The sequence below is a fragment of the Coturnix japonica genome, chromosome 4 (assembly GCF_054131305.1).
Source record: "Coturnix japonica strain WE chromosome 4, WE-NBRP24, whole genome shotgun sequence".
In the NCBI taxonomy this organism is placed as follows: domain Eukaryota; kingdom Metazoa; phylum Chordata; class Aves; order Galliformes; family Phasianidae; genus Coturnix; species Coturnix japonica.
The window spans coordinates 80,880,771-80,903,926 of NC_140666.1; the positions used below are offsets into that span (position 1 = coordinate 80,880,771).

The 23,156-nt window shown below is 41.4% G+C and overlaps 1 protein-coding gene across 1 annotated transcript; it reads right to left on the minus strand.

Annotated features, from left to right (window-relative positions):
* Window positions 1-114: 114 nt before the first annotated feature.
* Window positions 115-4,108, minus strand: GRPEL1 (GrpE like 1, mitochondrial). The gene is made up of 4 exons (XM_015862808.3): window positions 4,020-4,108; window positions 3,276-3,441; window positions 1,357-1,438; window positions 115-524 (listed from the first exon to the last, which is right to left on the minus strand). The coding sequence occupies exons 1-4, from the start codon at window positions 4,088-4,090 to the stop codon at window positions 178-180; spliced, it is 666 nt and encodes a 221-aa protein (XP_015718294.1). The 5' UTR covers window positions 4,091-4,108; the 3' UTR covers window positions 115-177.
* Window positions 4,109-23,156: the final 19,048 nt, after the last annotated feature.

Here is a 23,156-nt window from a genome sequence, read left to right on the forward strand (position 1 = left end):
ACTGTTGAAGGCCACTAAGCAACAGAATGTCACTGACTGCTTCATTTTCACTGGGAGACCTCAACTGGTTCACTGAAACCTCTTGGGGGACGGAGGAATAAGGGAAACACGATGTAAGAGAAAAACCATCCAGCTGTTTAATAATTGTATGGCATTTTAAGTTATCTGATTCAGCAGCTAAGCGTCTTTCACAACTCCCACAAGGGCAGGCCGCAGCGTGCGCCCGTGCAGCTTATAGCCAATCTTGGATACCAATGCAATGGTGCCAGGCTCCTTCCCTTCCATGGGAGCATGGAACAACGCTTCATGTTCATAGGGGTCGAACTTGGCTCCGACAGGGTCCAGTCTGAGCAGCCCGTGTTTTTTGAACACTTTCTGGATCTGTACTTCTGTCATGACAAGACCTTCGTATAAGCTCTTCAGGTGAGGATTTTCATCCTTTATTTCTTCTTTTGGAACGCTCTGTGTTGCTTTCTCCAAAATGTCTGCGACTTCTAGCAAGTCCTTACAGAAGCTCTGAATACCTAAAAAAGAAAGGAAAGGGGAGGGAGGAAAGCAAGTATTAAAAACCACCACCACATAAATGAAAACCATGCTAGTGAGATGACACTGACAGCTACCAAAACCTCCAGATGGCTTCATATCACTTCCTGCTGTTAAGGAACAGATCTTTTGTCTCTCACATGGTGGGATCCACCTGAAGACCAATGCATTATATTGTTCTATTCCTACTCTTAATCTGATGTAGTAGGAGTGTTTGCAGAAGAAAAAGGTCATAGACAGACTGATGAGGAATCTTAAGAGGCGAACAGTGATTCTTCCTTAATGAACAGAACACTTGTAACCCCTCCTCCCACTACAAACCGCGCTTACAGAGTGAGCCAGAGGCTGTGCCTCATGCTGAGTAATTCCTGGACCAGCAGCAGCCTGTGTCCTGGAGCTGATCTCTGGCTTACCCTAAAAGAATCTGGACTCATCTCATGTAAGATAGACTGTCTCAAGCAATCACAAAAGAACAAAGCAACTCAGTAGAAGAACATGTTTCTTCACAGAGGTACAATGATAACAAAGTGCACCAACCTGTGGCAGCCAAATTCAAACAAAATTCAAAGTTGTTGACTTAAATTGGTTAAGTCTTGCCCTATCTTAAGGGAGATTATTATTATAATTCTATTACCAAGTGAGGAACCATTTTTAAACCCCTTTCCCCAGAGATGTTTGTTAAATTAAGTAGCCAGAATAACTGTTAAGCACAGCTTGTCAAAACTGCAGGCTAGTTAGCTCTATTTTCCAGGCTTTGCTTTTCAAGTTGGTATTCCTGGGTCTTAAGATAAAAAACAAAGAGTCTTCACTGACCGTACAACTTTGCTTCTTCTACTAGTTTCTGGCTTCTTTGCCTCACATTTTCTGCATCTGCCAAGGCCCGCTTGTACTTATCCTGCAGAAAACAAATCAAGAAGAGATTTCAGTCCAAGCGGTTGAAGTGTTGAAAATAATTCTAAAGCAAGTTCAGTACAAAACAGCATTTCTCTTTTACTGTTACATCATTTTTAGATCACAAATTTAGGCAAACTGAAGGCATGACAATTATCACCGCATCCTTCTTGCAAAGTCACTTGTTTGCTTCATTTCAGCACAGAAAGAAATTAGAGAAAGGAAGTAAGGACTGGCTTCCAGAGTCAGTATTTGTGAACGGATTTGCTGTCAGGACTTTTTAACACTACAGATGCATGCATTTTCCTAAAGATTTCTGCTTTTTCTGGCAAGTGTTTGCAGGCAGTCTTCATAGTCACCACATATTCTGACAAATAAGATTCAGCCCAACCATTCAATCTGCCTCTTCCCTCTCCATGCATACCACATTGCCCTCCAGGCTTTTCAGACCTTACAGACTACAAAATCTAACTCCTCTGTTTATCAGGCTGAGTTTAGGTACGTTCCTAGCAAGATGTCCTGCAGCAAGAAATGCATTAAGAACTAGATTTAACAAACTTCAGCACTTCAGTGCTGCACCACCTGACCCAGAACTCTTCTGGACCTGCACGCTCTCTAAGGTTGACTTTCACATCAACAAGTTGACTGAAGAGATGCCTTACATAGCCAGGAGTATATGCTGTAACAGAGGTGTTAAGCAATCTCTGTTTTGTCTTTCAAGGGCAGCAGAAAGGAATCTCAAACTACTTACAGTGCATAGGCACTACTACTACTGGAGGTTCTGGGCCACGTCCTCAAAGTCCCAAATGCTCTAGAAAGGCATTTTATATAATGCACTCATCCAGAAAAGCAATGCCTTTGTTTAATCCACACCTCTCACCTCCTGGGGTGCTATTCACTCTCAGTTAAGTCATGCATGAGAGAGAATACAAGATTCATTAGGCCAGATAGTGGGAATGCAACACGGCATGTTAGTCTCCTGTTTAAAGGCATCTCCAGAAGAGATGGGTTCAAACTCCCACTGTGCAACAACGTAATAAGTGCAGTATTATATACAAGCCAACAATCATTAACCCCTACCTTTGGAAAAGTCAGTGGCTGTTTTAAGAATACCTACTCTTAGCCTACATACATACATACAAGATACATTCTAAGCCTTAAATGAACTTCAAAGAATTATTTCTCCACTGAGCAAAAATCAAAGTAGCCTGAAGTCAGTGGACCTACAGCAACAAACTTCCAGGTTGCAGGGGAACTATTTTGTCACAGGCTGAACTGATGACTGAGCACCTGGTGAAGGGGGTGGCTGGCCCAGGAAGCAAAGATGCAAGCAATTCAGCTGTGGTTCCCACGTGACAGGAAGGGCTCATTTAGGGGTTATCTTCCAAAGAGAGAGCACCTTCTGGATGAAGGCTACTTCCTGAGAAGGAGTGTTCTGTAGCCAGAGGCCCTATCACCAGTCAGGTGAGTCAACTTTTTCCTATGATTATATATATACTAATTGCTATTCCTAATGCTGCTTTGCCTGGCATCGCAAAGAACTTCGCAGAAGCAATTTCCCTGCTTCCAAGGACTAACACAGGTCCAACAAGGTTCCATCCTGAAATCAGAATGAAACTACCTGAAGTTCTTGTTTTAGAGCAGGATGGGATGTTTTGGGTCTTACAGTAAATCCTCTCTCTTAAGCTTTGAGAAATTATCTAATTACAGTTTTGTTGGTTTTTTTTTTAATCCATTAACTAAACAGCAGTTGGATTACTGTGTTCAGACTATGCACTGAGAACCTATAATCAAGGCTCAACCCGGAAGGTACAAGCACAGACTGCACAGAAGCCGCTTACAGTAACTTCCTTGAGCTGCTCTTCCAGTTTGGCCTTTTCCTCAGTTACCATTCTTTCAGCAGCACTGGGTTCAGCCTTCTGCTCATTGTGGCTCTGACCCTGGTCCTCTTCCAAGTTCTGGCCAGTGCTCTTCTGCGTTGCCACACAAAGTAGTCGTGGAGAGGTCCTATGGCAGAAAACATATGGTAGGTATTAATCAACCACTTACCTTGGAAGATATCAGTGCTTTCTGGACACATTGGATGCTTCATATGACAAAGCAACATCCACAACAAATGAGCATCAGAGCACAGATCAACGATTCTAGAACTATGGAATCCATTTGCAGAACCTTTTGTTAAAGAAACTGAATTTAGCTTATTTTAACAGCTGCAAAAAACAACTCGCTGCAAGATACCGACCACCGGACAGCTGCTCGTGAGTGCCCCTTCGGTCCAGCCTATGCTATAGGAACAGCGCACACTGTGTGATGCAACCACTCGCAAGAGCCGCCCGAGGCCCGGCAAGAGCAGCGGCCTTATCGCACCTCGGGCCTTACACCAAGCCCAGGCCGGCCCACAAGAAGGCCCTTGAGGCGCTTCAAAGCCGAGCCGGCCCAACGCCCCAAGCAAGCCGGCTTACAGGGCTACACGGCGGGCCCGAGCCCTGTCCCAACAGAACGGAGAGCGAGAGGCTGGACCCCGCTCCCAAAGACCCCGAGTGCGGCCCCAGGCGACGCGCCCAGCCCAGCACCACCGCGCTCACCTCAGTGCCAGGCCCAGCAGCGGGGACCGAGAGCGCAGCGAGCCCCACACGCACTGCGCTACCGCCGCCATATTGCCTTCCTGCCCAGCACCGCCTCTTCCCGCCCCCTGAGAACTCACCAATCAGCAGGTGGGTGACCTAGGAGTGACGAGGACAATAACCAATCCGAGGGGAGAATGAGAGAGTGGTGGGTGGGACTTACGGCCCTTCCGGACCGCGGAGGGGAGCTCCGCTTGGGGCGTTGTAGTGCGCCCCCTTGTGGCGGGAGGTGTCTCCTGGGGGGCCATTTTGTGGCCGGTCCGGTACCTGTCTGTGCCAGAGTAACAGAGGCACGTCGAGCCTACGCGCAGATACCCGAGTTAACTTCATCAATGCGATCGATTAGTTTGTGATTATCGCTCTAAAGCAAAGAAAAATGACACGGTCCCAGAACTTTGCTCTGTTTTTCACAGCCGCCCCAGCTGTCAGCCTGATTTTTGTATGCCCTGAGGGTGAAGAAGCTGCACGTACTGTAATACAAATTCAGTGTGTTATATATCCAGCTGCATTACTAAAAAGGAGCCTCGAAGGGCCTGTCCAGCTCCCCATAGGGGAATCCTGCAGCAGTCAGAATGCTCACTTAACTCAGGCTCTGTACAACACAATTTGCTTGTCTGTGCTGCTGCTTGGTGGCATCTGCAGAAAGGATGTGTGACAAACCTTTGGTGTGACAGTCCCTATATTCCAAGGAGAGCCGTTGTCTCTGATGTAGGTGTGTGTTTCTCCTCTTCAGGGACAACTTGGAAGGGCAAGAAGTGCGCCAATAACACCCTTGGGTGATAACATCTCTGAAATGAGAATAACGCAAATGGTTTTGTGCTCTGGAGAACATTAGTTCATGGTGTGATGCTGATACAGCACAGCAGCTTGCTACACTGAACAAAGCAAAGACTGGGGTTACATGCCATGTTCTGGTGTGGCTCCAGTCCTGTCAGTGTCTTCCTGCTGCTTTCTGGCAAGTGGATAAACTACAAATCCCAAGTTTGTCCCCATAATGCTTAAAAATGCAGTTGAGGAAACCTGGTAAAGATGCCAGGAACCACGGAAGGATCTGAGAGAACAAAGAGAAAAGTGGGAATAGCTGTAAAGGAGGTTATCCACAGAAAACCATGAAGAAATGGGCCAGAAGAGGTAAGCAGGTCTTTAGATCTGAGGCTTCTAGAATTTTGCCTGGAAAAATAAGTGGTTCCATTTAGCACTCTGAGTGTAGGACTGAACAGCATACACAGTGCTACAGTGTATAGGTGTATAAGTGTGTAGGTTACCCAGGGCTTGTTTGCCTCGGGTCTGATGTTGGCCATAAGTACTGTCCCATTTCGGAAGGCACTTAGAAGAAATGACTTTTCCATGCTTTGTTCTGACTGACACCTTTGCAGTCTGTTCTGTTTTAATCGCAGTGCCACCTAGTGGCTTGCTTTATGTGTATTATTATATCCATTAATACTCACCTGAGGAGTATTCAGCACCTGCTGCTTGGCCTGGCTGGCAGCCACAGCTGTGCAGTCATAAGCACAGTGCTGTTCCTGAGCAGTCCTCTCCATATCGAGCAGTCTTTAGCTTTTCATATAAATACAGGGTTTGAATATTGTTTGCTGATAACATTAAGCAGTTGCTGCCTTTCAACTCGGTGTGGTTAGAAGTGGTTCTAACCTCTAATTAGTGCAGTCCAGAGATTGACACGGGTGGTGTGGACTTAATTCCTGATTCATCTCATGATTCGCTCTGTAGCCTCGTGCAGTTATTCAGCCTCGTGCAGTTATTCAACCCCGTTTTCACACAGCTACAAATTAAGGGTAGTAATCTCTCAGTACTTTGCAAGAAAGTTGCTTAGAGTGCACAAGGGAATTTCTGTGATATTTTGAGAATGTCAAGGGGATGATAAGGCTCCTTTTTAAAAATTATTATTAATATTAAATATATAGTAAAAAAGCTTGTAATCTTTTGAGGTGAAAAATTGTGTAAATGCAAGATCTGTGCTTGCAAAGTTATATGAAAAATTAAGGCATTTCTGTGTCTACGAAGAAATACTGGTCCTCTCTGAATGCCAAGATATAATCTGTTGATATTCAACCAGCAGGCAGACTGCCATTGCGTTTGTGTTTCAAATATGAGCTGCATTATTAATGTTTTCAGGCTAAAAACGAAAGGGTATCATATCTTCCCTGATCAGATATGTTATATGTCAGCCTGATCAGAACCAAATATTGAACTGTGGTGGGAGCAAGTGGAATGAGAAAGGGGGAAAAAAAACCTTAGTAAATATTCTAGCCGTGACCTTTCAAGTCAGATATCAAGAAATAATGAAATCAAATTAAAATATGTTAATTTAGCTGTAAGACTGTTACTGAACTTTTCAGTGGTGAAATCAAACTTGTTTGTCAAACCTGAGCCCTTCAGGAAAGAGTTCAGACTGAAGAAGACTAGAAAGATTAGACTGTTACTTGCATCCAGAGACTTTAAATATCACACAGTGAGATGCAGATGTGCGTGTAGGGGAGCATAGCCTTCCTTCCTTTTAACCAGAGCCTTACTAAGATAGTTAATATGTGTCCCAAATTCATAATTTTTAATGCAAACGTTTAAAGAAATCTCTCCCAAGAGAGAATGTGTAACACCTACAGTCTGCCTAGTTTCTCCGTAGGCTGGAAATACAGAATCATACCTCTTATTCTGGTTACAGAATACCCTTTGAGTTCCCATGGCTTTATGCTAACTAATTAGAAAGGTACATTTTGTAACTATCTTGTTGCCTGGAGAAGGTTGTTGTTGTGCTGAAAATCTAATAGCGACAGCCACGCGGCCCTGAAGTGAGCTAATGAGAGCAATTTAGAATAACAGAAGTTGTGTTCCTAGGAGGACACTGAAGAGATCCTACCCCAAAGCAGCAAGCAACAATTTCAGAGCACATTTATGGTTATTCCTGCATTAGTCATTTGGTATCCCAAGGATTTGCAAATTTGGCTGTGTCTTATGGTTTGTTCTTTGAGCTCTCATAATCCAGGTGCAGGTATATACGCCTTGTAACACTTCTGGCAATAAACAGTGCTTCACCTGTGCTGTTTCTTAAGTAAGCAACTAGTTAGCAGCTAGAACCAAGCTGGTTCTAATACACAAAAGCAATCTTTTATCATGCTGATGTGGCTTTACACCTTGAGACAAAATTATTGAGCTCTGGGAGAAGGGTTTTCAATCAATTGTTGTTCTCATAAACTCTTAGTGTGGTGCCATTGATTTTTCTTAATATTTTTCTTAAAAATAAATTGTTGTCTTTCAGCTGAACGGATCAAGTTGACAGAAGAGGTCAGCTGTGTTAGCGTGGTCTGTCCTCTCTCTTTTGTTACATTCAGGTTGAGCCAAGAGGACGGAAGTTGTTGGTTTCCATTTCTGCACAAAGTTTAACAGTGGAAATAGTTACTGAAACAGCATTTGGACATTCAGGCCTACATTTTTCTTTCTTTCTTCCTTAATTTTTTTCTTTGAGGTTTGATGAATTAGTTCCTGTGGGCCCATTTCTGCTATGCTGTGTACAAGTGATTTGTATTAGTCAAAGGGAGCGTGGTGTGGTGAAGGGCTGCCAAGCCAGGTGCAAGGCGCACAGGCTGCCAGCAGCGCTGTAAGAGCCCCAGGCCTGGCTGCTTATTGCTCGAGTTGGACTTGTGCAAGTGTTTTTCCCTTGCTTTTTACATATTTTTTCAGATAACTGACAAGTGGTTAAGCTGTATGATGCATGCCAGTGAAGGGAGCTCTGTTTAGATGTGGTGTTTTAGTGCTGTAATTCAGTCTCGTTGGCAGGCTGTTCTTTCTGCACAGAAAGCATTCTGCTGATGCTGTTCGAGTCTGTTGGAGAGCTCTGAAGACAAGAAGCATAAAGCAAAGTTTAAAGAGGTTGTCCCCTGCTTTTCTCCAGCTCCTTTAGAAAGCAAGAATTTTTTAATTGTGTTTCTATGAGTAATTAATGAGTGCTTGAATTACACAATTATTATTCTCCACTCAGTCCTAATCTATCGAGGTGGGGCTGGCCAGACAGGAGAGAAAGAGTCCAGCTAAAAATAGCTGGAGGGGGAAGGAATAAAATGCTTCCAAACCCCAGATTTTCCATATAAATGAAATCTACCTGATACCCTCTTGGTGCTGCTTTTGTTGTTGTTATTTTTGTTTGTAGAGGCCACAGTTTCTGAACTTGGATTTACCTCTGTCCCCATATGAGGGCTTTGCTCTTTGCTTCCTTCCTACAAGCATCTGTGAACACACAACTTCAGCCCTGTTAGAACAGCTCTTATCATGATTGAAGTTAGACTGGTGACATTTATGGGGAGTGGCATTAGATTTTCCTCCAAACCTCTTGAGTGCTGTCATTGGTATCTGTGGCATGGCTCTCTAACTGTGGTATCTACGGTAGATTGAAATTTACTTAGATATAAAAGCTGTGCTGGGCAGGTGCAGACAGAGCTGAATGAAAGCCCTTGTTTTACATCCACGGTACTTGAAGCCTATGTGGCTGCTTTAAGTTCTGTGATAATCATCACACAAAGGACTTTCACCTCTGCTTTAAAGGTCACCTCAGATTCATGAGACACTGCAGGTTAATGTGTTATTAATCAGTCATGGACCAGCTGAAAATTATTGGCTCGGCTCTTGTGTTAGATGTTTATGACATAAAGCACAAGTGAATCTGTACTTCTGTGCTAGGAGTTAAACAGGAGTTCTGCTGCTGTCACTTAAATAATGTGGTCTTTCCCTCTGACTCCATCATCAGCTCCTGCTGCTGTTCTCAGTGCTGTAGTTCTCTGACCTGAGTGGGGATGCTTCTTTTCATTGCCAGAAAACCTTTTACTGGCCCCTTAATTTTTGGCTTTTCTCTCCTTTTTCCTTCCTCTCTACCTCCTGCTTTACATTTGCCATCACCACATCTGCTCAGTTTGGAGTGGAGAAGCCTCCTTACCGCACCACTTCCATCTCCGCTCACTCATTCTTGGGTTTTACTCACGCTGTCCTTACTTAATGTCTTCTGTTATTTGTGATTGAGAACACCTCCACCTTTCTTATGTTAAATCTTGCTTCATCTGCGTTGTGTTCATTTGTAGAGATTCATATGTTCATGGTTTTAGTATCAATGATCATTATGCTTGTGCTGCAGAAAAGCATTAAGGTGGAGGACCCCCGTGACTTCTAGTTCATTTCCATTACAGAACAAAACAGGCTCCTCCATTTTAAAGAGCTTATGGCTTTTCTCTGACTAATCTTGTACTTTTCTGCTTGCTTAATTTGTGTTTTTAGTCTATTTTTAAAATAATATTTCTATTGTGTCTTTTAAAATACGTGTTTATTGCTGTTCTACGACTCCCAGGTGTCTTGGCTGGCAAAGTCTTAATGAATAAAATTGTTGTCATGTTATTGCTATAAAAATTCACTCTTTCCCTGGAATGAAGCGTGCGAGTCTGAAGGAGTGGGGGGAAATAAGAAGTTATCCTGGAGTTATTGTAAGTAAAATGGGGTAAATAGTCTCATAGAGACTAAATAGGGAAATAGTCTCATAGAGCTGTACACTGCTCTGCAGGCACATTAACAACTGTCTACACATCGACTCAACAGCTTTTCTTTTGTTTTCAGCAGAAGGAGATGTTTTGGACTGTTGATCGTTGTCTTTCAGTAACAATTGTTAATACCTTGGTGCGATACCAAATGAGTAAATGTGTACATCAACAGCTTGAGGCTTCAGAGATAGACAGCAGAGCTGTAAAGCTGATGCTGTGCTCTTCTGACAGAAGATTGTGTGACAGACTCAGAGGCTCAGTTCCACTTGTCTGCATTGCAAATAATTGTGCGAGTGCCAACATTTCCATAAACTGCAGTTATAATATGTAGATCACACAAGCAATTGGCCAGCACAGCTCCAAGCAAGGTTAGGCAAGAGCATAGCACTGAAAATAGTTAGGCATTAACGGCAATATCCTTATTACTGCTCCTGTTTTGTAAGAAGCACATTTCCAGTTGGGAGCAATTCTAAAACAGCAAACAGGTTTACCCAGCTTTATACTTTTCAGACTTTGCTTTTGTTAAGGGCTCTGCAGATCACTAAGTGTGGAGCTTTGATTAGAGGTCAGGCAGTGTCACCTTTCCAGGCAGAATCACTAAACAGGGGACAGAGCACGCATTTATGTTCCTCTGTTTGCACAGTGTGGTGGGTGGGTTGAGTGGCCAGCACCTAAGCAGCCATCACCAGCCTGTCTGTGGGATAAGGGAGAGAAGCAGAAGAGCAGGAAGCAAGAAAAACTCATGGGTAGAGATAAAGACAGTTAAAGTGAAGGCAAAAATAAAACCACAAGTGATGTAAAGGCCATCACCAGCTCATGAGCAGACTGATGCCAAGTTGGTTTCTGAAAAGAAACTACTGTGGGAAGAACCCCTCCTCAGTTTTATTTCTAAACACGGGGTTACGTGGCATGCCAGATAGACTGTTCCAGTCAAGTCTTTTCCCGTTCTCCTCCTTGTCCTTAGCCTGTTTAGGGAGCAGAGTGAAAAATGGAGATGGTCTTGATGCTGTGCGTGTACTGTTCAGTGATAGCTGAAGCATTGGTGTGTTACCAGCACTGTTTTACACTGTTTTAGTCATAAATCTAAAGCACGGCAGCATGCAGGCTGCTGTGAAAAAATAACTCCATCCTGGCTGGACACAGTGCATGCCGTAATAGATGGGCTTGGCCCTAAGGTGGGGTAATCACTGTGCAAGCTGTAAATTCATTCTGACTGTATCTGCATCTTCCCATCCTCAGTTCCAAATAAATTTTATGTGAGCTATGAACAAAAAGTATAAAGAGCGGCTGAAGTTCTGCCTCTGATCACTGTATGTCCACATACATATTTTAGGCCTTATATATGTTTTTCACTTGTAGTTCTAGAAAATTTGTAGCAGCTTGATCTCTAAGATGGCATTTTGCAGGAGTTGTGTGTTATCATATCTTGCTTGCTATTTGTGATATATTTCTGTTGTCTGTTTAGGTGAAATTCTAGACTGGTGGAATATGTACCCTACATAAATTCGAACCTCTGTTACAGAGAAACTTGTTCCTATAGATTCATTTGGATTTTCTTCTAGAAAATTTTGTGCTTTATGGTGAAACTTTATTCTGCTTAGGGACTTTCTGGGTTATCATTTCTATCATTCCTCCATTTGCCCTGTAAGTGCCCTTTATTTGAACTCCTGTATTTCTGTGAAATTTATTACGCTTCTTTCTGGAAGAGGAGATCACTTGGAGCAGAGGAGTTGAGACGGCACGCAATGTGTTAGCCTAGAAACACTAATACCTTTATTAAACCTAGCAGTGTTTTGACCTGCTAGGATCAAGGTGTAAGTGAGGTGTCAGGCTTCATTTTGTTCTATCAGTGATGGCTCTTGATGAAATTATTTATACCCCTTTCATTTGCCTTCCAGACTGAATCCTTAAGCCATTTCTTGGCTGGCATTCAGTCTGTTCTCAATGTCTGTGCTCTCATCTACCTCACTCGTATGACTGTGATTCTTGTCTGTTGGTTTACATACCTCTTTCAGGAGACATCCTGTCTTGTTCTGGGCTCTGTCTGCTGAGCTGGCCAGAAGCGTGAGTCAGATGACCTCAGTTTGAGTTATTTGAGTGCATTTCTATGTCTACTGTTGAATGGTGAACCAGGATGTTCTTCTTGCTTTGATCCCTAAGACCACCTCAGGATGCAAACCTTAGACAGAATGTTGGCCTAAGAAAGCCTGGGGTAATCCTTGAGAGCCTGGAGCCAAAGACCACAAATTGGTTTATATTGGACTTCTGATGGTCTTCTTGTCCAGCACCCATCCTGAGGCAGGGCCACCTGAAGCTGGTTATCCAAGACCATGTCCAGGTGGCTTCTGAATATTTCTGAGAAGAGAGGCTGAAAAGTCTCCTGGGGCAACCTGTCCCAGTGTTAAATCATGCTCATAATGAAATACTGCTCTTTGGTATTGAAGGACAAAGCATAAGTACAGTACATGCACAAATATGTATAATGGTCAGGCTAACCTGGTGCCAGGATATTAGCATGTCTGTCTGACAGATGTACCGATGTGTGTCTCAGACTGAATGGAACTCTTGAAATGTATTTCATGTTTAGAAACACTCAGTGCTAGTGATGGCATTACAAGGATCCCCACGTCCTAGTTTTGATCTCCTTTTAGACATGTCAAACTTGGTGTATTTCTCCCTATTTATTAAAAAGAGGATACGGTTGATTCATATGATTTAACCATAAATGTTTACCTGCTACTTGGACCATATTGAAAATAAAAATCATTAGGCTTAATGAGAAAAATGACTGATATCAAGAACAAAAATAAATAAACATAAGCCATACTGAGAATTCATCCTTTTATATTTAATTCTAACTTAGAGAAGATAGGCTACAGACAATTTTTCAGCTGCAGTACATTTTCTCATCTTCATTATGCAGAGCTAAATTTATCCTTGCTGTAATTTGAAATCATTGGTATTACTCTGCTAGGTGTGAGAGTGACCTGCTCTGATGGTACTGCTATTCCAGGGCATGCTACACTCCAGCGGGTTTCTTCCCTTCAGTTGAATGCAAACATACAGGTAAAAACGTGTTTACTTCTGCAGCTGTTTACATGGTTATAGGCAGCAAAGACAGAGGAGCACAATAACTTAAATCTGTGGCTTTCAGTTGGATGAAAGGAGCTTTTTTTGTTGCCTCAGAGGAGGATGCTGTTCTACATCCTGTAGCTTAGTTTGAAATTCATTGCATCCGTGATTAGGCAGAAGCCTTCTATAGAAACAAATCAGGATTAGAACCCTTGAGATGTTCATGTCTGATATCCCCTATGCAGTATCTGCAAATCACGGTGAAGGGGGGGAGAGGCTTTGACTTTTTAAAATAACTTTTTAGTTGTTTTATAGAATATGTTGTGGTTATTTTAAGAAAAGAAAGAAAATAGGATGGCAGGGATTTTTCCAGTGATTCTCATTTTGTGAAATGTGTGTCAGAAAGAAATAGCAGAGAATAAGATTTATGTAGGAGTTAGGACTGCACCGCGCTTCAATATCCAGTCTTTACTTTGAAGTTATCACATTTCTATCTATTAGGCCATACAAAATGCAACTGAACAATTTCTATTAACTGAAAGTTCGTATTTCACTCTCAGGGCTTCTTGTTCAAATCTTCCTTATATTGATGTGAAAATCTGACTTTTTAATAAAGCTGCTTCACTTTTTGCTTCTACTGTGGAAGTATCGTGCATCTAGAAATGTATATAGTTCCTTTTTTCTGTTGACTTATTTTTATTTAACAAATTGTCTTACTCTCATCAGTAGCACATGAATGACATGGATTGCTGCAGTAAATATGAATTTTAGTGAACATTGTAAATATTAATTTAAAACATGAGAAGCCAATAATTGAGACGTTAATGCAGCTTTGGAGGTCTTTCTGCTTTTGAGGTGATAAAAATTGCATATGGGGTTAAGAATGTGAAAAGCAACGTACCTTGGGAAGGACGTACTGTAATAATAATATTGCAAAGGGAAGATGTGGAAATGTAGGATATTTAGATTGTGAAAAACATGGGTTGGAAAAGACCTTCACGGAAGTACTGTAGGGGAGGTGGTAGTTCTGTCCAATGGAATCAATTTATCTGCATAACTTGCCATTCCTGGTGTATTTTTATTCATTTCTGAAGTCACTGGTTTTGACAGGTTAACTGTCACTGTGCAGTCAGTTCTATAGCAGAAAGTTAGGAGATTGGGTGTAGTCCTGCCCTATGACTTGACTCCCTCTCAATCTCTCTGTTTTTTTGTTGTTGGTTTTTTTTTTTGGTGCTGTCACTGACGAGTGGCTTTAGAAGATTCTGCATGATAAGAGATACTATCCTTCAGCTGATATGTTAAATTGAGGCCACTTCTGCCAATGGCCCTCCTAAAAATCACCACTGCGATTTGTCAAACATTCCATTTCACAGTGAAATTAATTCTGAAAATCAAGGACTGTGTATGAAATATTACTGAGCCCATAATAATGGCTCTGTTTGCCCTGTATTCATTGTGTTGCTGGTATTTCACTTACAATTTTTGTCAGGACTTACATTATAAAACTCAGTTTTACTCCGTTCTGTATCACAAAGCAGCATATGTCACACTAACTCCACTGAGCAGAGTAAGATTACTACATGAAATCTTATATCATCTTGTGATATATATACACACAAGATTACTCTAACTTGTCGCTGCTGTAGACACTTCATGGTTGCTGGAAAAACCACTCCATGCTGAAGGTCACATGCACACACACACACACGCACTGATTTAACAGCTCTATTCACCCCTTGCTAGAACAGTGCTGCTGGAAGAATGACAGGAGGCTACAAAAGCGTCATGCTTTCAAGGAAAGCTTTCTGATCCCTTCTGTTTAAAGGACCAAAGTCCAGTGTATTAAAGGGAAATAAAACTTTGGAACTGCTTTATATTGTGAAAATAAAAGCACCCTCAACTCTTTTTGACCTCAAACTCTATTGACTCCAGAAGTGTTGTAAACCTTGCTGTAGAGCACGCCTTACTGATGGCAGCACTAGTTTTGGTGCTTTCAGATTGCAAATTCCTTGGTTTAGGTCACGTTGTTGTGTTGTTTGCTTTTTCTTTTTTGAGTACAGATAAATGCTTCAAGAAGTTCAATGTCTCTGGGTCTTTCAGTTGATGCTTTATAAAGCATACTTCTCTCACATTCCTTGTATAGGCTTAGCTCTTACAGTCCATTCAATTGCTCTGCATTGTACAGGTGCTCTTGAACCTTATCAAGGACAACAGAGGCAGCTCGGTTTACGCTCAAGGAAAGCAGAAACATTGACTTGTTTCCTCTCTTCGCAAAGTTCTGGGAGCAGTAGTTTGTGGCAAGGGTTGGTGACAGGCCACTGTAAATTAATAATAGTGATGCGAGTGCACTTGCTTGCAACACGAGTGTGAATCATAGCTTCTATTTCACTTGCTCAAGGATGCTTCAGTCTTACTTTGTAATAGAAGAACAACTTCTAACATTAGGAGTATGCTCTTTTTTCTTTTTGCAACTTTGGGATCTGGGTTGTGGTGCAGATTGCCCACACTAGTGTAGTGTGAGTAGGAAAGTGTGAATAGTGAGCACTGCTGCCTTATTTTAAATTGGTGAATTGCAGGGCTATGTTTTATGGTATTTGGAGTCTTTCTGCAGTAGGTAAAGGGATTAATGCCAGCCATATGGTAACTATAATATAACAACCTAATGGTTATATGTTGTGTACGCAGTCTGTTTTTTTCTAATATACATCTTTCTGTTTGTTTTTAAGGCAGCTCTTACAAGTAATTACCATAGCTCTTTCTGAGATGCCAGCTTCTGCATAAGAACTGGTCTACCTGCTTCGTCAGTTTTGGTTTGTCTTAAAAAGGCACCGCTACACTGGTGGATTTAAATCGGTGTTAGAATCTGTCTAGATGCTGAGGAGACGTGAACAGACATGCTATCCATTGGGTGGGTAAAGTGATGAATACACTCTTCAGCAGGAAGCTAGCACACCTGCTGCCAGGTGTCAGAGCAGTGCAACGCAGTGCAAAATCAGCCTTTTTAGCTCCAGCCACAGCTGGCACGGTTTAAGGTGAGCCTTGCTCCTGCATTGAAGTAAATGAGGAGGACTAAAACATTCTGGCTTGATGGCTCTGATGCAAGAGGACTATCTTTCATCCAGTTGATGGCAAGAAGCAGCTTTTAGGGGAGTGACACCTTTAACTGCTTCAAAAAGCTGCTAAAAAGCAAATTTATAGTTTTAAGTTTTGTACCATAAAAATGTACATCTAGAACCTTATAGACTCAAGGAAGCAGATATAGACTACATACGTTTAACCAGATAAAAGTAATGCAAAAGTGCTTAAATATTAATGCACAGTATTTCAATATATCATTTGTTAAGTCCATGCAAGGCACAAAGATCCAAAGAGAAGGAACTACTCTACATTACAAAAATTACCAAGTTCTGCTTTCTAAATCAACTGAGGTATTAGGAAGAATAAATGTCATAGAAAGTCAATAAGGCTCGGCTCCTGGGTAACTCATGCTATTTTAAATGTCATGCTCTGTACTAAAAAGTGACTCATTTTGTGCATGTTACTGAATCTTCCTGGGAAATGATAGAGGTTTAAGCTAATGTGTGTGAAAGTAGAAGCTACTCCCAAGCCATCAATTGCTGTTTTTATTATTATTATTATTATTATTATTATTATTATTATTATTATTATTATTATTATTATTATTATTATTTAAATATTGGCACCCCAGAAAGGGGTCTAAAACAGAAAACAGCTGATAGACTAAAGGTGACCTAGTAAAGATACATGTCAAAGAAAATGGGGGGTGTCAAATGCTGTTTCAACTCTGAGAAAGGAATGTTACATAGAGGCAGATGCCCCCGTGGCTCTTAAATGTAGTTCAGCTGAGAAGTACTTAGGAATTTCCAAGAAATATTCCACTGAAGTTGTATTTATGCTAAAACAAACACTGTTTAATGTTGAGGGGCAGAATGCTGTAGTGGTTTCCAGTTTTTCTCTCTCCAGACCCTGCCTGAGTGTTTCTGAAATAATGCAGATGGCTTTGTTTGTCAAATATTTAGTTGTTAACTTTGAGTTTCAGAATGTTTTCTTCAGGAAAGTTGCTTTTCTAGTTCAGTCAGAACCAACAGCATCAGATTGTAATGATAATTTTATATGCCCCAGTCTTGACTCTTCTTTCATGTTAGTCTTGTTCTCAGCCTCAGTAGGTCAGACTCTAATGAATAACAAGACCTGTACTTCTCAAAAAATAAAAAAATAAATAACAAACTGTTACCTGAGATCAGAATCTGGTGTTCAATTTCCTTTCTTGAATTTTAAGCATCTTTATTTTATCTATGAACATCAGAGAAACATCTTTCAATCTACAACAGGAGTTGAAATATTTTTTTCTTGCTTCAGTTCTAACCAAATAACTTTTTGATTGTAGTGTTCTCCTGAATGATGCCATAGGAAAGATCTGACAGTTAATAAGTTTGTTTCCAACACCGTGTACTTTGGCTGCAGATAGAATTCCAGGTGGAAAATTGGCATAGCAGGTGTCAGCTCAGGATACTTGGAATGCTTCCTCCTCCTGCTACCAAATAAAGCAAAGGAAACCTTGTGAGGATTTTGTGGCTTCATGTTCCACTGTGCTGCTTTTTGTTCTTGTTACTCATAATTTCCTTCCCACACAGCCTTCCACAAGTTTTCTGAATGAATGACGGTCTACAAAAAGGCGAGGAGAAGGACTCATGGTGCTGCTTGCTGGGCAGCATCACCTCAGTCCCTGAAGACCTCATGGAGCAAGTCCAGCTGGAAACCTCTCTGTAGGCATATAGAGAGCAAGAAGATAACTTAGAACAGCACTATTTCACCAGGACAAGTAATTCTGACTAATTAGTCACCTTCTAGAAAGAAATCACTTCTCTGTGGATGAATTAATAGCAGTGAGTGTCATTTATGTTGAAACAGCTTCTGACACAGCCTCCAATGCTATCTGTGTTCAAAGCTTCTTCATTTCTCCCTTGCACGGTCAAAACTGGACACGCTACTCTACATGGGGTTTTGTAACTAATGAATTGCTGCTTAGGCATGGGGGAGACATGAATTAGGCAGTGAATGGAAAACCCATTGACTCAAATAGGAGTGATAAATGATTTGGAGTAAAACTGACAGGTAGCAGCAAGTGGTCAGTGCTGGTACTGATACTGCTAAACGTCTTCAGGAGGAGTGGGCTGGCAGAAGCCTCACAATGTTTATGAGGCAAATGCTCACAAGGCAGAACTGTGATTCTGCCAAGACAAATTAGCACAGGCTGGAAGCCAACTAACTAGAAAACAGCTCTGCAGAAAGACTTGAGAGTCCTGGTGGACAACAAGATGGTGGGTCAGCAGGAACATGCTTAGAGCAGTGAAGGCAAATTGTTTACCAGTCTGCCTTATCAAGACTGTAGTCAGCAGATCCAGTGGTTATTCTCTTCTATTCGTTACTTACAAGACCCCACGTGGAGCAGTGTGTCCACTTTTGACCTTCTGTGCAAGGGAGGAATGAAGAAGCTGGAGGAAATCCAACAGGGAGTAAGACTGTGGCATAGGAAAGTTAAGGAAGCATAAGGAGAAACTGAAAGAGCTGTGCGTGTTTATTCTGGACAAGTGAAAGCTAATGGAGAATCTTAGAGGTGGTCTTCCACTACCTCAAGGAGGAATATATGGACTTCAGAGCAGGACAAAATGCAACAAACGCTATATGGAAAGTCCAAAGGCATTAGGAAAGTTTCTTAGACATTATGTAATTTTATTTTACCGTGAGGGTGCTTAAAAACTGTAACAGGTTGCTCAGAGAGACTGTAGAGTCTCCATCCTTGCAGGTGCTGTTACTTGGTTAGTAACTTGAAACTTGCCCTCTCCTGTGGAGAAAGTTGGGCTCGGTGACCTCCAGAGGTCTCTCCCATGCCAAACTATTATCTAACTATTCCATTCTATAATAAGCCTTCACCTGCAGACATGACATACTTCTGAGATGGAGGAAAGATGTAGGGAGGAAACAGGGAAGAAGCATGAGGCTTGGAAGTTGCTCTGTGGGCTTTTGTGGAAGATTCTTTAAATCTTGGTTAGTTCTTGAGTTGTATTGGGTGTATTTGTCCTTCAGGAGTGTCACAGAGCTCTGTTATTGCCACAGCAGCATAACAGACATAAGACTGACACTCTGAGTTGGATTCCAGACTTGACTGTGCTGTTGTTCGGCTACTTTACAGGTCTCTGTGGTTTGTTTCATTCTCCCATTCCTTCCGTATTTAGACTGCAAACTGTTTGTCACTGGTTGTTTTATGTACAGCATGCTCTGGCCTCATATTGTGTATGGCTGTAAGCACTTCGTAATTTTATTTATGTATTTATTTTGAAAATGCCATCTGAGATTAACAGTGCACAAAATACAAGGTATTACAGCTGGAATTTCCTTCAGACTACATTTGTCGTGCAATACTGAGAGAAAATTAAAGTCTTCCATGCTGTATTGCTCCCTGTAAGAGGCTTAAATAAACTTGCACTGTGTGTTGAAATGTTAGCAGTAGTGACTGGAGCCAGGGATTGAATTAGAGTCATCTGTGAGGAGAGAAGCTGAAGAGCCTTGTTACAGTTAATGGAGCAAGATGAGGGAGAAGGTCTCTATTTGCTCATAAGATTCTGCTTGTCACCAAATAAAAACAAAGCTTTGAGACTTTATGTGGAGCTGAAATCTTTACGCAGCTTGGTGGAAGGCTTTGTGTTCATTCTGTGGTGTTAATTCCTTCAGGGTAGTGTGAACTTGACTTCCAATTAACATTGATGTAAAGCGCTTACAGGATTTATGAGCTAGAATTAAGAAAAATAACCAATGTGGACTGCTGCCATAGCTCTGGAGATTCTCTTTTAGCCAACTCTACTGCCACTAAAATTACTTCTGGCAAAGTATTGCAACTTGATTTCTTTCCTTCTCCAAAATGGAAGGAAATGCCAGCTCACACTATAGACATGTGTTTCTGGCAGCTTTTTGCAAAGGCAACTGGAGGAGCTTGAAATGAAGGGTTCAGTAACCCTGCAAAATATTCTCATCTCCTTGGCACTTGTGAGGCCATAGAAGAGGAACCATAGTGCACAGCTGGGGCAGATTCACTCTCTTTCAGAAGAGAATCTCCCATAGGTGACTCTGTTATTCCTTTCTCCTGGGTGTCAAAGCAGTGGGTATGCCCGAGATATAACGTGTGTGCTTCTGCAGCATTAGGGGCTGGAATAATCTCTCACAGGATTTGTTCCTACACACAGTGGCTGTTGAGCTAATTCTGGTGGTTGGCTGAAGGAACTGTGGTTTCCTTGTCTGTCACAGAGTGCATAGAGCCCCCAGATTTGAGTCAGATCAGGATGGGGATGTAGCTTTTAAAATGTGTCAGAATCTTTATATTTTTCTTTTTTGGACAGAAAAGACTCTCACCTACTGAGCGTATAAAGTCAAGATTTAAGTTATTCTGGTAATAATACTTATAAAATAAATGCTCGTAAGTTTATATTAACTTGTCATTTGCTCAGCTTGGGTCTGGTAGAGCTAACTACAAACATATTTTAGGTGACTCAGAAGGCTTTGATTTTTATTTCTGCTCCTGCTTATCTGATAATGAAGTTCCAAGATGTGATCTAGGAGTATATTGTAATTATATGCACCTAGAAAGGTAGCACTGGTCTTGAGGATAAATCTCAGGACCTGATGGTAGGAGGTGTAAGTTCTTTCTGCTTCATTACCTTTCTGATCTCCAGAAGTTGTGAGGTTTTGAGGTCTTAGGGTGCCTATCAGCTTAAGAGCTCAAAAACCCTGGGAAAAGCAGCAGGAAGTAAGTATTTGTATGTATGTGAGAACTTTTAATGGACTATTGTGTGAAAATGATATGATGATATGGTTCTGTAATGATATGGTTCTGTAAGTCACCAGCTGAGATCGCCCATGTAGCATATTTCTGTTAAATACATCACTGCTGCCTTTAGTTCTGTTCTTTTTAAACTAGAGTGCACGCAGGAGAGGAAAATAGCAAGACTGCTTCAAAGTCTATGAAAAGAGAGTATTGCAGCTCCTGACTTAATGCTATGGCAATGTTGCTACCTATGGTAACAATAGCTGGGTTTGCAATGATCCGTATTATGATGTAGCTTCAGAAGAACTTACAGCACTTCAGAAATTAAACAGGTATAATTTAGCCTTGACTAAATAGTGAAGAGGAGCAGCAAAATCTTTTGTAGTAGCAAAATTTGTGACTGAAAATTCTGACTTGTGACAGTCCTAGAAAAACTGATCTTCATCTTAATGCTACACAGCCACTAACCTTAGTGTCCTTGATATCTGCATATTGTACAAGGATAACTCCCTACTCCTGGTTGATACAAATGGTCTAATTTCAACAGGACTTAGCACAAGGCTAAAGCCTTTATGGGTTCAGGGGCTTTTAGATTGATTCTGTTAACCCGTGTCTCACTCCATTTTTTTACTTGAGATTTCTGTGTCTCCTGCAATAGATTAACAAAGATGGATCATAGAATCCTTAGATTGGAAGGGCTCTTTAAAAGTCAGCTAGTCCATCTCCCCAGTCCTCATAGCAGAGGCTCTCCATCCCTTGGATCACTTTTGTGGGCCTCCTCTGGGCATGCTCCAACAGGATTTGACTGGTGTTTATAAAATGCTTTGAAATCCATGTGTGAATGGTGTCATAAAAGTGAAAAGCTGTTCTTTGGCAACACCAGGTAAAACAGACATTGCTTTGAATGTGAACCGTGGAGTTGTCCTCAGTAGTTCCCTTATCGTTACTTGGTTTTATGAAAAAATAACTAAAACAATGGAGTATGACTAGGCTTGTTAAAAACATATTTTGTTATTAAGCATCCTATAAAGAACAGCTTGTAATATCAATTACTGGCTTCAGCAGTTTTGGGAAATGGGAGTGCCGAAGTACATATAGGAAAGCCAATATGCACCAATGACATAGTCATTGATTTTCGTAGGACAATGGGAGTCAAAGATGGAAATTGATATTGCAGTGATGTCCTGGGTAATTGACCATTTAAGTGATTTGGTAGGGTCCTGTAGGTAAGGGAAGAGATGCTCCTCTTCATGCCTGTTCTGTAGTAATGAGTTTAGTACTTTGTCTTTTATGCTTGTTTCTTTTGTAGTAGAGCTTTAAGTACTTGATCTTGTCTTGAGAGTACTTGGCATCTTGCAGGATCAGGAACTGTGCCTGCTGAAGCTTACTGCATTTAGTTTAATTGTAGCATTTTATTCACTGTTACTGACTCCATATATCCCACGAGGAACGTACTGAAAGGAAGAGGGGGAGGGCATAGGTAAACCAGAACAGCTGAAAGAACTAATTTTAAACTGCTTTGAAACAGGCTTTCTATAAGCAATGCTGTCCTCCCAAGTGGCCACGAACTTAACAGAGAGCCGTGGTAAAACTTAAGTTTTCCTCTGGTGGCGTAACATAGTGTATCGACTACTCTTAATTACAAACATTGACTAAAATGGGTTTTCTAATCTAGGGAAATTGTCAAGTGGATAGGACCGAAAACCAGGAATATTTATCATGATGGGAATTTATAGTGAGAGTCATACAGAGGGTTGATAAAAGACTTAATAGATATTTGATTAAAAGGCAGATCAGCAATTACAGTCCAATAGGTTGCTTATAATCATTGCTTTTAACTGTCCATTAAACCTAATGATACTGTTGACTGTTAATACCTAAATCTTATACCATCTTTCTAATATGTTGTCATTTAACCTTTATGAAATATTTATAAATGGAACTTGACTGCAAGTGTAGCCCATATTTTGTGGTTTTGGTTTCTGCTCTGCAGCATTCACCTTACTGTGCCGATCAATATTGTCTAACTGCTTCCTTGTATTTCTCCATCTGCCTATATTTAAAAAAAGAGAATTTTCCTTAGATTAGTATCCTCATGCTACTCTGGAAACATGAATATGCATTCAGTGACACACACAAATATCATTAATACCTTCCAGAAGAATCTGTTTGGGAAGTGCCAGAATGAATATTACCTGCCCCGGAAGAGATGTGCGTACCCCGATGTTAGGGGCTCCCATCTCACAGCTTGTGAGATTGAGTCTGTGTGGTGTCACACATAAAGCTGTGCTCATCCTCTTCCTCCTGTGCCTTGACATCCAGCCTCGTGGCAGACCCACGTGGTAGTGTGGGTGGGAGGAAGGCCCTGGGATGTGTCTTTTGGTGGATTCACTGTTGGCCCATTTTGAAGCAGGTTACTCTTTCTGAGGCAGATCTCTCAGCTAGTACCACTTACTGCGTATTTATTTGCATCAAGCAGTTGCAATTTGGATGAACTAGATTGCTTTCAGAGGTAGCTAAACTGGAAGATCCACTGCAAGTATGTACCAAGCTTGTCCCAGTCTGTAATCCTGGGGACTGAAACCATAAATTACCCTCAGCACCACGAAGTTCTCATGCATGAATTGGACAGATGGCAAGAAAAGGCTCATG